The 16,308-nt window shown below is 41.1% G+C and overlaps 1 protein-coding gene across 1 annotated transcript in view; it reads left to right on the top strand.

The window, feature by feature from the left end:
• LOC141095328 (vertebrate ancient opsin-like) overlaps positions 1 to 9,982 on the top strand; it is a 310,270-nt gene extending 300,288 nt beyond the window's left edge. Inside the window, exon 4 of the mRNA XM_073581300.1 lies at positions 5,321 to 9,982. Within this exon, the coding sequence (XP_073437401.1) occupies positions 5,321 to 5,608 (288 nt within the window). The 3' untranslated portion in view covers positions 5,609 to 9,982. The remainder of the gene's footprint in view (positions 1 to 5,320) is intronic.
• The last annotated feature ends 6,326 nt before the right edge of the window (positions 9,983 to 16,308 follow it).

Below are 16,308 nucleotides of genomic sequence, written 5' to 3'. Positions count from 1 at the left end.
TTTATTAGTTAGAGAACTGGAAAAAATAGTCGTTTTAACTGAAAGTGAACACGTTTTACATGGAAATTGTCCACATTTGAAATAACCTCTGGTGGACAACCAGTGGCTTTTACCCCGCTTTTGCTTCTGACAATAATAACTGGGAGATAAAAATTTGCCAAGCGTAGGGGCCTGTCTTGAGGCAATTCTTATACCACGTTCAAGAATATTATCCATTATATGGTCACTCCTAAGAACATTAAGATTGCGTTTTATGATGTTAGAGATAGATTTAAAAAAAAACACTGTGTAAGAACTAGAGTAGGACACTTTTCTTGACAACTAATGTTATTCTCAGAAACATCATTTAAAGAATTAGTAGTAGGGATAGATTGATTTAAATTGAGGAAATAAATACTTGATTTCTTTTTGACAATACTTTGTGCTTGATCAAGACTCCAACTGGGGTAATTGCGTTTTTTTAATCTTTCACAAATGCTTTTGCTTTCCTGTTCAAAAGAAGACAGGTCACTGCAGTTACGTTTAGCCGAAAGAGCTCACCCAGCCGGGATTGACTTGATTGTGTGAACAGGGTGGAAACTCTCAGCATGTAAAATTGTGTTGCCAGCGTTTTTTTTACGATATGTAGAGCTAGCTACAGTGTTAGATGGTGTACCCACTAACTGAAGTGCCAAAAAACAAATAGATTCCTTATCAAAATTATAAGTGAATTTAAGGTTGAATTGATTGGAATTGAGATAATCAATAAAAGAAGAAATATCAGCCTGACCCCCTTCCAGACTAGCAATAGGTCATCGATATATCTGGAATAATATTTTATATAATTCAAAAATGGATTGTCAATGTTAAAGATATATAATTCATCCCACCAAGCCTTACTAAGTTGGCAACAGACGGGGAGAACTTAGCTCCCACAGAAGCGCCTGACTGTTGTAAAAAAAATTGATTATTGAACAAAAAATAATTGTGGCTTAATAAAAATTGAAGAACCAAAACAATGAAGAAATTTTGAAACTAAAGTGAAGTACAATATGTCACGAGAAAACAATCTCAGAATCAGTGGGATCCGTTGAAGCGTTCCAGAGTTATTACCTCATAAAGGACGGTGCTCAGAATTGTAAAAATTAGCCCAGTCATTAACGTGTACTCCACCCTTGGGGGTTAAGGGGTTTATGTTTAATTATAATAATATAAGTCATATCTCAAAATAATTTTGGGTTAGCGGACGGTGCAGGTATTAGCGCATTAGAGACATTTTGGCTCTTTTGATTTAATTACAGATTTTGTTTCTGCCACAAACAAGAAAAAATCCTTTCTGGGACACTCAAAATAGATTCTTTTCTCTCATAATACGGCTCATATCTGAAAATAATTTATTCAAACATGATTAAAGCAAAAAAAGTAAAACAACATGGCACGTTTCTGCCCTGACAATCATGGGCGTACCCAAGATCAAGACTGGGGGGGGGGGGGCAAGCCATGGTTGTTCAGGTTGTAAAATTTTAGAACGAAAAAGGTGAATGAAACGAAAATGAACAAATGACTGCCATACACAGCACAGTCCAGTATACCAAAACCAATAATGTCACATACAGGGGAGAACTACCACCACACCATGAACAGATCACATAGTGACTTAATAATACCACATACAAGGAGAAATACAGCCACACCATAACTAGACTACATATTCCACCTCATAGTGACTGAAAAATACCACATACTAGGAACAAATACCGCCACACCATGACCAGACTACAAATTACCACCACACAGTGATTGAATACTACAATACTGATCATGAATACAAGCCACAATACTAACAACACTGTTACTACCACTAGTGCCATTATACATAGAAGCTCTGCATATAGTGTATAGATAATACAGTGAGCACCAGTGACATTATACACAGGAGCTCTGTATATAATGTATAGTGTACAAGTAATACAGTGATCACCAATGACAATATACACAGGAGCTCTCCATATAGTGTAATGTAATACAGTGAGCACCAGTGACAATATACACAGGAGCTCTGCATATAGTGTAATGTAATACAGTGAGCACCAGTGACATTATACATGGGAGCTCTGTATATAGTGTATAGTGTACAGGTAATACAGTGATCACCAGTGACATTATAGACAGGAGCTCTGTATATAATGTATATTGTACAAGTAATACAGTGATCACCAATGACAATATACACAGAAGCTCTGCATATAGTGTACAGGAAATACAGTGAGCACCAGTAACATTATACATGGGATCTCTGTATATAGTTTATAGTGTACAGGTAATGCTGGGATCACCAATGACATTATACACAACAGCTCTGTATATAATGTACAGGTAATACAGTGATCATCGGTGACATTACACACAGGAGCTCTGTATAATGTCAGTGTACAGGTAATGCAGTGATCAACAACGACAATATTGACAGGAGCTCTGTATATAGAGTCAGTGTACAGGTAATACAGTAATCACCAATGACCTGATACATAGATGCTTTGTGTTTACTGTCTGTGTACAGGTAATACAGTGAACACCAATGACATTATACACAGGAACTCTGTGTATAGTGTAAGTGTACAGGTAATACAGGGATCACCAGTGACATTGTTCACAGGAGCTCTGTATATAGTGTACAGTGTACGTGTATATGTAATACACTGAACTCACCAGTGACGTCTGTAGTTGAAGTCCATCATCTTCGCTTTTCTTCATCCAGCACAGACCATCACTTCTTGCAACCAGGGCTCTTCTCTGCAAAATATAACACAGTCGTCAATAGCTGATCGCTTCCAGAGCACTTTACTCATTTTTTTCCTCGACTTCAACACTATGTCAGATGAAAAAAAGCAACATAGTGCCACACTGTATAGTAACAGGACCCCCATTTTGCTCCCTTCATGGAAAACAGTTTCCTAAAAAGTAAATTATATGACAGTAGTAATAATATTCCTAATTAGATCCTAAAGAAATTACGTTCCCCACTTGTCACCATAAACTAATACAGCATGTTCCTCATTCTGGCCCCAAAAAAGTAATTAAGTCCTTCTTTATTTAATAATCTTGCCCAGCCTGGTACCCTTTACTTTATTATATGCCCCATCCTGGACCCCCATGTCCCTTGTCTAGCCTGGCCCCAATATCTGCAGCCTGGGCCCTCGATATCCATCCTGCCCCCCAGCTATCCATATAGGCCCCCATATATGTCCATTGTCCTCCTCCCCCCATATATCTATCCCTTGTGCTGCTCCCCCTATTTATCAATCATGTGACCATGTGCTGCTCCCCTTATATATCCATCCTGGTCCTTTGTGGAGCTCCGCCCTGTGTAACAATCATGTGCCCTTGTGCTGCTCCCCCAATTTATCCATACTGGTCCTTTGTGCTGCCATCCCCCCATATATTCATCCTGTCCTGTTGTGCTGCTCCCCACACATATACATCCTGGCCCCTTGTGCTGCTCCCCCCACATATCATCCTGGCCCGTTGTGCTGCTCCCCCCATAGATCATCCTGGCCCCTTGTGATGCTCCCCCCATATATTCATCCTGGCCCCTTGCGCTGGTCCCCCCCATATATCCATTCTGGTCCATTGTGCTGCTCCCCTCCATATATCCATCCTGATACCTTGTGCTGCCACCCTCCCTTATATATCCATCTTAGTCCATTGTGCTGCCACCCCCAAATATCCATCATGGACTTTTGTGCTGCCACCCCCATATATCCATCCTAGTCCCATATGCTTCTACACTTATAGCCATCCTGGTCCCTTGTGCTGCTCCCCTCCATATATCAATCCTGATCCCTTGTGCTACCAACCCCCAAATATTCATCCTAGTTCCTTGTGCTGCTAGCCCAATATATCCATCCTGGCCTTTTGTGCTGCTCCACCCCATATATCCATCCTGGTGCCATGTGCTGCTCCCCCCCCATAAATACTGCATATATATATGCATCCTGGCTCTACCATATATATGCATCCTGGTTCCCTCATACATGCATCTTGGCCCCCATAAATGCATCCCGGTCCCTTGTTCTGCCCACCCATAGGTATCCCTACTCGCCCTCCATATGTATTCATCCTGGAACCTTGTCCTGCTTCCCCTATGTGTCTCCAGCCTCTTTCCCCCATGTGTCTCCAGCCTGGTCCCACCCCCCCAAGTGTCTCAAGCCTGCTTCCCCCCACCAAATGTCTCTAGGCTGGTCCCCCCACCAAGTGTCTCCAGCCTCATCCCCCATGTGTCTCCAGCCTGGACCCCCAATGTGTCTACAGCCTGTTCCCCCCCAATGTGTCTCCAGCCTGGTATCCCCCCAATGTGTCTCCAGCCTAGTCCCCCCAATGTGTCTCCAGCCACATCCCCGCAATGTGTCTTTAGCCTGGTCCCCCATGCACACATGCACGCTCACACACACACACACACACACACACGAAAAAAAAATTCCTCTTACATTCCTGCGCTCCCAGCGTCCTCCTCCTCCTCTTCTCTGCAGGTCCGGTGCGCACAAGGTAAAATGGCCGCCGGCTGTGTGCACCCGTCGCATGACACTGACGTCATACGCCGGGTGCACACTTGCCATAATACTTCGGGATGTGCGACGCGGAGGTTCAGATAATGATTTCGCCCCTGAACATACGCGGCCTGAGCTTTTAAAGGGCCCATGCCCCTTAAAACCGCAGACTTTTTAAAATTTCTTCTTCTCCCCCTGCTTCTAGGGGGGGCAGCTGCCCCTCCCTTACCCACAGTGGGTACACCCATTCTGACAATGCTCCCTTAGTCTTCCTTTCAAAGACCATACTAAGGACCAGAGAGCCCTTATTATGAGTGAAAGAAAGGCAATTCTAGCAGCATAATCGGAAAGGGTTCTTTACAGTTAGAGCAGTCAGACTGTAGAATCCGACCACAAGAGGTAGTAATGGGAGGCACTATAACAGCTTTTCAAATAGAGTTGGATGATTTCCTTGATACACATAACATTGGGGATTATAGTTACATTATTGACGAAATGTACAATTAGTGGAGAAAGGTTGAACTTGATGGACTGAGGTCTTTTTTCATCTTATGTAACTAACTATGCAAAAATGTTGTTTTGTTTTTTTTTACTGTGGATGTTTGTTGTTCTTACATATAAAACTGTATAACTAGAGAAAGTACCCCCTCACTCTTATGTTTTAAAAAGGAGAATTTCTTCTGGGATTATATGATTGCCTAGTATTATCCATGGAAATGTACATATCAAATAATAGATGTATTGACTGTAAATATTTATGATACATTTCTAATGTTTCTCTTTTCTTTTTTCAGTTTCACAGATGCTTCATTGCCCTTCTTCATTGCAGTAGTGCACCCCAATGTTCAAGTACTAAATTTTCATCAAAATCTACTAAGATTTGCTTGGCTACACGTAAACTACCAGATAACGTCACAATGAACGTTGCTTCCTCTAAACATCCTACCTCAGAAGAGGAAAAGACTCAAGTCAACAATACAGAAACAAAGCAGGTCACCAGCTGCCAAAGCGACACTAGTAACCAAAGGTGTATAATGCCACAAAGTCCAGCTGTGACTCTAGTAGTTCAATATGTGGAGTGATGCTTATCTTTCATGGAGAGGCCAGGAGGACACTGTGGGGCAGAGAAAGCTGTCTGTATCATTGTTTCCAGACATACAATTGTGCTCAAAAGTTTACATACCCCAGCAGAATTTTTGCTTTCTTGGCCTTTTTTCAAAGAATATAAATGATAACACCAAAACTTTTCCTCTACTCAGGGTTAGTGGTTGGGTGAAGCCATTTATTGTCAAACTACTGTGTTTTCTCTTTTTAAATCATAATGACAACCCAAAACATCCAAATGACCCTGCTGAGGTATGTAAACTTTTCAGCACAACGGTAAGTACAGTACCTTACAGGTTAAAATCTATTAAAGAAAACCCGTCAGCTCGTCGGACCTGTCTATTCTAGTAAATGCCCTTGTGTTTTTCTCTTGTTTTAGAACTCTGTATGGCGCTGATCCTCTATTTCTCCTCTATGATTCCTCCCAGAAATGTCAGAATGCACTAACCATTACTAGTTGGGATGTCTTAGTGCGTCACACCTGTCCTAGGTATCTCGGACTCTGCTTCCTACATCTGTCCACTGCCCTCTGTTGTGCTCCGTGTTGGATTTCGCCTGACCTGACTCACTGACATAATACATAATCTCCTTAGGTCTTTTAAGGCTCATGAAGGCTAGCTTGGTGTACTCCACCTTCTGTGCACACCGTGTTTAATCTGCTTCAATACCTGCTGAATTTCACTTTATCCATCCTGTTGTTCCCAAGATTCCCGAGTGTGCCAAGTCCTCACTCCTCACATGCCATCTTACCGTCTTCTTCCCACGCCATGGGTCCCTGTACCCACCGGAACCTGAGGTTTAGGGGGTCCACTTCACAAGGTGAGCCTAACAGTATATACACCCAACTGAAAGCCCTGATTGGACAGTGTCAGTGTGTGTAGGAACACACCACTTTGAGAGGAGCAGGTCATCTTTAATATGTATTAACCTTCTTTCTGTACATATGTGTATATACATGCCAAAATTCTGATGCAGCTCAAGGTTAAGTTCCCACGATGAGTTTTTAACACAGATAAACTGACCTGGGGTGAATTTTTTAAATCCACAATGTCTTTTACTTGCAGGTTGGCTGAGTTGTATGTGAAAATTTTCCCCCCAAAATTGCTTTATTATTACTATTATTATGTATTTATAAAGCACCATTGGTTTCATGGTGCTGTACATGAGAAGGGGTTACATACAAATTACAGATATCACTTACAGTAACCAAACTAACAATCACAGACTGGTATAGAGGGGAGAGAGGACCCTGCCCTTTCGGGCTTACATTCTACATCTTATATATGAAACCACTGCTGAAACGCCGTAAAAAAAGCATTCAATCCACACATGACTGTTTCAGTAAAGTTTTGTCAAAGTCAAACACCAGGAAGTATTAAAAACAAAGCAGCTTTATTTAAAACATGACATACCAAAAAGAGTCAAAAACTGCAGTATCAAAAATGTAGTAAAAATGCAGGTAACCTAATGCAGCATAAATGCTGGAGAAAATCTGCAAATCACCAAATACTTATAGTGGGAACACAGCCTTTAAGAGAACCTTTCATCAGGATTATGGATGCTAAAATAAAGGTATGGCCATAATGGTGCTCTTATACTGATTCAATAGGTACCTTCAGTGAAGAAATCCAAAGTCTGGTTGTTTAATCATCAGACATTTCGGTTTTCTAAGCTTTTGGTGCATTGTGGCGAAACAGTGGGTAGGACCTTTGACATTGCAATGGCCCCTCCGCTGCCTCTTGTGTCTATTTTCTTCCTGTTAATTTTTGCTCCAGTGTCTTCCTAGCTGCGGGCAACGCTTGTGCAGATTTATCTCGCAGCATGTTTCACTAAAATTGCGATCAGCTCAGTTTTCTTGAAGACTGCCAGGAGATCAATCTATGCAAGCAATGCCCATGGCTAGAGGGGCGCTGGCATGAAATTTAACCCCTTACTGACAGAGCCAGTTTGCTACTTAATGACCTAGCCAATTTTGACAATTCTGACCTCTGTCAGTTTGAGGTTATAGCTCTAGAAAGCTTCAACTTATCCCGCTGATTTTGAGAATGTTTTTTCGTGACATATTATACTTCGTGTTAGTAGTAAAATTTGTTTGATATAACTTGCGCTTATTTATAAAAAAAACAGAAGTTTGGCAAAAATTTTGAAAATTTGGCAATTTTCAATCTTTACATTTTTGTACCCTAAAATTAGAGAGTAGTGTCACATAAAACAGCTAATAAATAACATTTCCCAGCGATTTCTCATTTTTGCAACAAAATTTACAAAACCATTTTTTTAAGGGACCACCTAACATTTTAAGTGAGTTTGGGGGTCAATATAACAGAATATACCCAAAAGTGACACCATTCTAAAAATTACACCCCTCAAGGCGTGCAAAACCACATTCAAGAAGTTTATTAACCCTTCAGGTGCTTCACGAGAACTAAAGCAATATGGAAGGAAAAAATGAACATTTTACTTTTTTCACAAAAAAATTACTTTGGAACCAATTGTTTTTATTTTCACAAGGGTATCGGGAGAAAATGGACAACAAAATGTGTTGTCCAATTTCTTCTGAGTACCCCATACATGGGGAAAAGCTACTATTTGGGTGCATGGCAGGACTCAGAAGGGAGGGAGCACCATTTGACTTTTTGAACGCAAAATTGGCTGGAATCAATGGTGGCGCCATGTCATCTTTGGAGACCCCCTGATGTACCTAAACAGAGGAAACCCCACAATTCTAACTCCAACCCTAACCGCAACACACCTCTAACCCTAATCCCAACCTAATCCCAAACCTAACCATAATCCCAACCCTAGCCCCAACCCTAACCCTAGCCCCAACTCTAACCTTAACTTTAGCCCCAACCCTAACATAAACTTTAGCCCTAACCGTAACTTTAGCCCCAACCCTAACTCTAACTTTAGCCCAATTCACTTTAGCTCAACTCACTTTAGCCCAACTCTAACCCTAATGGGAAAATGGAAATAAATACATTTTTTATTTTATTATTTTTCCCTAACTAAGGTGGTGATAAAGGGGGTTTGATTTACTTTTTTTTTATTTTGATCACCGTGATATGATCTATCACAGTCATCAAAATGAATCAATAGGAAAAATTTCCTACTGTTGCCAGGTGCTGGCCGGCAGATCTCGGCGGGCGCACTGCGCATGCGGCCGCCATTTTCTCCTGGAAGATGCCGGCGGCTCTGGGGACTTCACAGGGGGATGCAGAAGGATCCAGGGACAACGGAAGTATCGAGTGGGGGAACGGGGGACCTTATTTCTCTCTCTTCTGATGTGCGAATGCATGTGGAGGAAAAAGGGAAAGACGGGAACAAAGTCATCTCATCAGTTTCTAAATAATCCTTTGTTGGTCCACCACAGAGCCACCTTGATCAAGGGCATTGTCTGTAGCAAATGCAGGAAAAGAAATCTCCAGCGTGAAACTCCAGAAAAAAAGTCCAATATTTTATTGATAGCACAATTAAAAATCCAGCATCAAACATGGAAAGACATGACAAATGGGGGTCTCTAGTGGTCTGAAACTGATGCTTTTCAACCATTCAGGTCTTACTCATGGCATAAAGGAGACCTAGAATGTTAACCTTATATCCAAAAAGAGACATACAATACACAAGTGCACTAATTAAAAACATGTGAAAAGCAAGGGAAGGAGATTCCCACATCATTTAACTCTTTCGCAGACATACATAGTGATGGAACCATTGCACAGATTAATGTGGTAAAAAAAAAAAAATAAAGCAGTACTAGAGTTAGCAAGGTTGATACAATGATCATACCATTGAACACACTAGCGCGATCATAAAAAACAATACAAAAACACAAATATTGTAATAGGTAACATGGTGACTGTGGTAAGTTTTCTCGTATGACAATCTATGAAAAAACCTAGAATTAATTAGCAGTGACAACAACAAAAAAAATTTGCAGAACTGATTCTTACAAAGGTACAGACACTGCATAAATTAGTTAAATTCTAGGTCTAAGTCAAACCGCTTATTCAGACTTGATGGTACATGTGTGTTTAGTTTGAAAATCCATAAGGACTCTCTATTCAGGATTTTCCTTTTAACCCTTTCGCAGGCATACATAGTAAAAGAACCATTATACAGATTAATGTGGTAAAAAAAACACAATATAAAAGACGCAATCACCATAGTATGCAAAATACTAATAATAATGAGTTTCCTAGTATAATAAATGAATAAAAATAAAAAAATTAAAATAAAAAAAAATTAAACAATGCTAGTATCTGCAAGGTTGATACAATGATTATACCATTGAACACACTGACCAGCCTAGAAAAAAAAAAACAATACAAAAACACAAATATTGTAATGAATGACATGATTACTGCGGTAACTTTTCCTGTATGATAATCCATGAGGAAATCTGGAATAAAATACTAATGAAAAAAAATAAAAATTTTATAAGGAAATAATTCTTACAAAAATACAAACATGGCGTGAATTAGTTTAATTGCAGGACCAAGTCTAACCGCTTATTCAGACCGAACGGTACACGTGTATTTAGTTTGAAAATCCAAAAGGACTCTCAATTCAGGATTTTCCTTCTGAAATCCCCTCCCCTAGAAGGTTTAAAAACTTTCTCAATTGCCGTAACCTTAAGTGTGGGCAGTTTCACACGTCAGTGTCTCTGGTACGTGTAGTGACAGTTTTCTCACATACCGGAGACACTGACACACGTAGACACATTCTAATGAATGCGTCTATGCAGATGTCAGCGTGTTTTCACGCCGTGTAAACACGTACCGCACACGGATGCTGTCCGTGTGCTGTCCGTGTGCGATCCGTTTGCATTTTTAAAAGTCAAAGGGTTAACATTGAAAATAATTTTTCAAAAGCACGTACTCGGACACACGGACAGCATACGGACAGCACACGGACATCACACGGATGGTACACACGGACATACGGATAGCACACGGATGTCACACGGATGGCATACGAATGCACACGGATACAGATAGCTCCGATACCGGTTTTTCTGGTACCGGAATTATCTGGACGTGTCAAACTGCCCTGTATTTGTATTACCTGCATGGTTAATTTTGCAGTGATGCGACACTGCTGAGATATTATGGCTAGTTGCACTAGAGGCTTCCGATAAATGTTTTCTAATCCTCTTTTTCAGGGGACCAGTAGTGCAACCCACATATTGTAGTTTGCAAGAAATGCATTCAACCAAATAAATGACCCCTTCTGAATTACAATTCATATAGGTCTGGATAGGATAAGAAATGACTGTGACTCTAGAAATCGTTTTTTTGAACAAAATTGCACACCTTGCAGGGATGATGTCCACATTTAAAATGTGCGATCACATCAGATGAGAGAGAAATTAAATGGTAAATCGGACTATTTTATTTGCGGTCGCCGTTATACCGCTAATAATGGCGATCTCAACACTGGGGCCGGTAAAAACTGACATGAATCATGTTCTCTGGGGGTCTCAGCTACCCCGGTAGTCGAGACTCTGGAGAAATTCCTACTCTAGGGGGCGCTATATCCTTGTTCCTCAGCGCCGTTAATTAATGGCGCTGTGGTTTAAGTTCCGTTAACTGCCGCTGTTAAAAGGCGTATCAGCAGTCATTAAAGGGTTAAAATAGGAAGATGCGGATGCCAGAAGAAGCCAAAGGATTGGGAAAGAGCCAAGGACACTACTGACAGTCCCGCCCGATTGCACTGAAAGCTTAGAAAAATGTAACTTCTAATGATGATTAAACAACAACCAGGTTGCAGATTTCTTCAATGAAGGTATCTAGAAAATCGGTATGACAGCGCCATTATGGCTTTATCTTTCATTTAACACGCATAATCCTGATGACAGGTTCTCTTTAAAAGGCTTGTAGTCTAAGGCTAGTTTCAGACTAGCGTTTTTTGCCAGCAGCGCATGCCGCCACTAAGCCCCGCCCCCTGCCCGCCCCCTCCCGTCATCTCCACCTAGTATCGCACACGGCTGCATGCAATCTGCACACCCTATCTTTAGCATAGGGTGCGCAGACTGTGTGCTTACCATGCGCTAGTAGAATTTTGCGTGTGCTGCGCCCCTTTGACGGTGCTCCCAGTGCACCAAAATGCAACATGGTGTGTTCGGCGCGCACTGGCGCACCATCAAAAGGGCGCAGCGCACGCAAAATTCTAGAGCACGGTCAGCGCACGGTCTGCGCACGCTATGCTAAAGATAGGGTGTGCAGATCGCATGCAGCCGCGTGCGATACAGGGCGGAGATGACCGGAGGGAGCGGGCAAGGGGCGGGGCTTAGCAGTGGCGTGCGCTGCTGGCAAAAAACGCTAGTCTGAAACTAGCCTAAGAAGGTAATTTCAGGTCTAGTCTTTGTAGGATCAGAGTTTACACTATATCTCGCTTTTACTGCATGATTTTACCTACTTTGGGGCCTTCAGTTAAGTCCACCGAAATACATAGCCATTGATAGCTAACGACTAAACGCAAATGTAGAAGTGCTGATTTTTATCACAAACCTGGATTCGTCATCCGATAAAACCCATAGCAATATCATAGCATGCTCTGTGTGGCTGATGATATACCAACTACATCAGTTTCATTCAGAAAGTCATCAAGATGAACAAAACAATTCTAAAGAATAGAACAGTGAGTGTGATTGTCCTAAAAACAAGTGTGTTACATTGGAAAACATTTGTATGTGTTTGCTTTATGTATACAATGCCCTAGACAACATGCAGTACAATGCTGGGGAAATCAAGAACAAAATATATCGCATTGCTCGTAGAAATCGTATAAATTTAGAATATTAAATACATTTTAGAAAATAAAGCTAATTATGAAGCGTACATTTTCGCCAATCTATTTTTGATAGGATGTCGTAGAATTGTTACTTGTACAGAAAATGTGTTTGTTTGCCTAGAAGTCTATGTGGGATGTAAGTTTGGCTTAAAAACGTGCAAATATAACAATGACTGTACTCATATATATGTTCTCAGAAATGATATGCAAAATGATTCCTTGTCTTTGTATGTAAAGTACTGAAATACATATGAATGTAGTTTAAATGTCTTTGTTTCTGCTTTCTTGTGGTCAGACCTCAAAATATTTATGTGTTACCAGAGAACATTGTTTTGTGACTTATTTTCTAAAAGGGGCTTTCCACTATTATGAAACTGAATACTTGAAGGGATTGTCCACTACTAGGGCAACCCCTTCTTGAACTAAAGGTTTGGTGCCGTTCCGGTTGTGTCGGCACGTGCAGTCCTGGGGCTCTTGTTTAGTTCTAAGAGACATGACCCCGATGCCCAATCAGCGTTGGCTCACTGTCTCGCCTTCGTATGGATTGAACATGAAGAGGAAGTCAGTGCTGCAGCTGGTCCCGGACTTCCTCTTTAGGTTCAATTTGTACTAATGTGTAGATAGTGACGCCAGCGTTGATTAGGCATCGGGCAACACATATCACAACACCGCAGGAGACCTACAGGACTGCAAGTGCTGACATCGCTGGAACGTTGCCAGCACAGGAGGTAAGTATAGGTTTTTTTTATTGAGGCCAAATATTTAGTTCAAGAAGCAGTTGTCCTAGTACTGAACAACCCCTTTAACCATACGATCGGTCAACAATTTTAGAGTGGTGGGAGACTCACATTCGGCACTCACTTCTGCTTCTCTACTGACAGTGGCAAGATGTAAACCATAAACAAAGAGGAACAGCACAGTTCCATTACACTGTTTAGTGGCTGCTCCCAGATACTGCAGTTCAGCTGCTACACAAATGCATTGGGATAATGAATCTTCATATTCATGAGCATTTGTCTCCTTTCTCACTATCTCCAGGACAAGTGCAGCACATGAATATTTAAACGGAAGTGTTCTGTGAGCAGTAAGGACAGAAGTCCTTATTCCAGAGATATGTATATACCATTACTAGTTCCCCTTGGAGTCTACTGAACACATTTTGAGCTTTGCAATCTAAACAATCTTTTTAAAGTCCAAGTTACCTCAATCTATCCTATTTAACCACAGACAGGTGTGTCAAATTTTGTAGGCTACTTATATTGTATAAATGGTCCAAAAATTATTCCTTTATGGCGGAAGATGCATGCCTTATTTTTATTTATACAAAGATGGGGCAAATAGAAGAAGCCAAAAAAATTCTTCCTGTTTAAAGAGTAACAAGAGCTTATCACTTTGAAAAGCAAAAAGCGATAGCTTTTCACAAGCTATCCAAAAATTATCCCTTTAAATAGAGAGATAAAACAAATGTATTCTTTTTAATGTAAAGAAATTATTGTATCTCAATTAGGATTGAAAAATAATCACTTTTGGGGGGTCTGCAACCAGTTTGCTAATCAAAAACTGTTTATGCAATTACAAAAGTTTTTTTCTCAAGGGGTCCAAAATGTATCCCTTTTGTTAGGCATACAAAACAGGAGTACTGCTTTCAAAGTGAAGCAGCTCTGGCTTGTTGTCACCAAGCTTTTTAAAATATTACCCCTATTTTTGTAGCTGTTTCTTGTTTGTGTACTTTTAAGAGAGTACATTTCCCAACAGCAGTATTACAGTTTAGCACTTTGAAATACAGTGTGCAGCAGGTATGTGTGACAGCAGGTACGGACTGGGACTGAAATTCAGCCCTGGCATTTGAAGTCACACAGGCCCATGCTGTCTCTGTCCCCAAGCACTAGATGGGATATATTACAAATATTACCCTGGATGGAAGAAAGCAAGATTTACTACAAGACCAATATTTCTAATGATACCCGTGGCCTGCTGGGGTAAGTGATGGAGTCAGCGACTTTGTGCTTCACCACAACTCTTAACAGTATGGCTGTCTTAAGAACACCAATTCTGTTAACAACATAGCAGTCAAGGCAGCCCACAACCAGACAGGCCCTTCTGGCATTTGCCAGAATTGCCAGATGGCCAGTCCGGCCCTGTGTGGCAGGCATGGCTGTTCAGTAACTGTGGCAGGAACAGTGCAATAGAGAATTAGATTGGGGCAGGCAAAGAGATGTGTGGTCCTTTAGGGCCAGTAATGGCAGCTTCAACAGCAGCAGTACAGTCCAGCACTACAAATCAGAGTAGACAGCCAAGAGACGTGTGTGCAAAAGCTGCAGCAGGAACAGCACTTTAAAGGGAATCTGTCAGAACGATCAACACTCCTTAGCCATCTATATGGGAATTTCTATAACCACAGAATGACAAAAAGTGCAATACGGTCTTATCTGGGTAAATGTATGAATGAAAATGCACAATCATGCTCACCTGGTAGGGTTGTCTTCATGCAACCATTGAAGAGACTTAGGCTGATGCCAACCCACGAAGAGAAATCAAAGAAGAAAATGTAAACTAATATAGGTATGCTGGTCAAAGGAAGCTGAGTAAAATTATACCTTGATACCTGCGATCCAATGTCTTATTCCAGAGATATCAATGTTTTTGCTACGGGCAGGACACTGATATGCATAAGAATCTTTCTCCAGAGCTTGTTTTTAATAAAAGGGGAAGTAACCATTGTGAGACATGTAACTAACACAGAACAGTAGAACTAAATTTTGTCTTCCTTCAAATACATGTTTTTCAGTTCTCTTAGCGCCGCTGTATTACAACAGAATTGCAACACTGGCTGCCTGTGGGATGAAATCTGAAGCTGAGAGGAACCTGCAGATGTGTCAGGTATAATCACACGCAGCTCTGCAGTAAGATCATGAGAGCAGAAAGCGGTCATTACATATTACACTGGTAACGCCCCCTTTCATGTATAATAACCTCTAGAGGCAGATTTGTATGCAGATTAGTGTCTGGCCCATAGCCTGGAACAGCTCATAAATATATAGGAGAAATGTGGATTTTTCTGGAACAAGACATCAGATCAAGGTGTCATTTTAGTCAGCATCCTATGACCTACAGCACAGTGGGGAAAAAGTATTTAGTCAGCCACCAATTGTGCAAGTTCTCTCACTTAAAAAGATGAGAGAGGCCTGTAATTGACATCATAGGTAGACCACAACTATGAGAGTCAAAATGAGAAAACAAATCCAGAAAATCGCCTTGTCTGATTTGGCAAGATTTATTTTGCAAATTATGGTGGAAAATAAGTATAAATTCACCTAAAAACATGCAAAATTTCTGGCTCTCACAGACCTGTAACTTCTTCTTTAAGAGGCTCCTCTGTCCTCCACTCATTACCTGTAGTAATGACACCTGTTTGAACTTGTTATCAGTATAAAAGACACTAGTCCACAACCTCAAACAGTCATACTCCCAACTCCACTGTGGTAAAGACCAAAGAGCTGTCGAAGGACACCAGAAACAAAATTGTAGCCGTGCACCCGGCTGGGAAGACTGAATCTGTAATAGGCAAGCAGCTTGGTGTGAAGAAATCAACTGTGGGAGCAATAATAAGAAAATGGAAGACATACAAGACCACTGATAATCTCCCTCAATCTGGGGTTCCACGCAAGCTCTCACCTCGTGGGGTCAAAATGATCATAAGAACGGTGAGCAAAAATCCCAGAACCACACGGGTAGACCTAGTGAATGACCTGCATAGAGCTGGGACCACCATAACAAAGGTTACCATCAGCAACACACTACGCCACCAGGGACTCAGATCCTGCAGTGCTAGAGAGCATTTGGATTATCCAGAAGAGTATTGTGATAATGTCATATAGTCTGA

Source organism: Dendrobates tinctorius, unplaced genomic scaffold (genome assembly GCF_039654945.1).
Source record: "Dendrobates tinctorius isolate UK_male_01 unplaced genomic scaffold, ASM3965494v1 ptg000069l, whole genome shotgun sequence".
NCBI lineage: Eukaryota > Metazoa > Chordata > Amphibia > Anura > Dendrobatidae > Dendrobates > Dendrobates tinctorius.
This window is presented reverse-complemented; position numbering and strand designations above follow the sequence as displayed.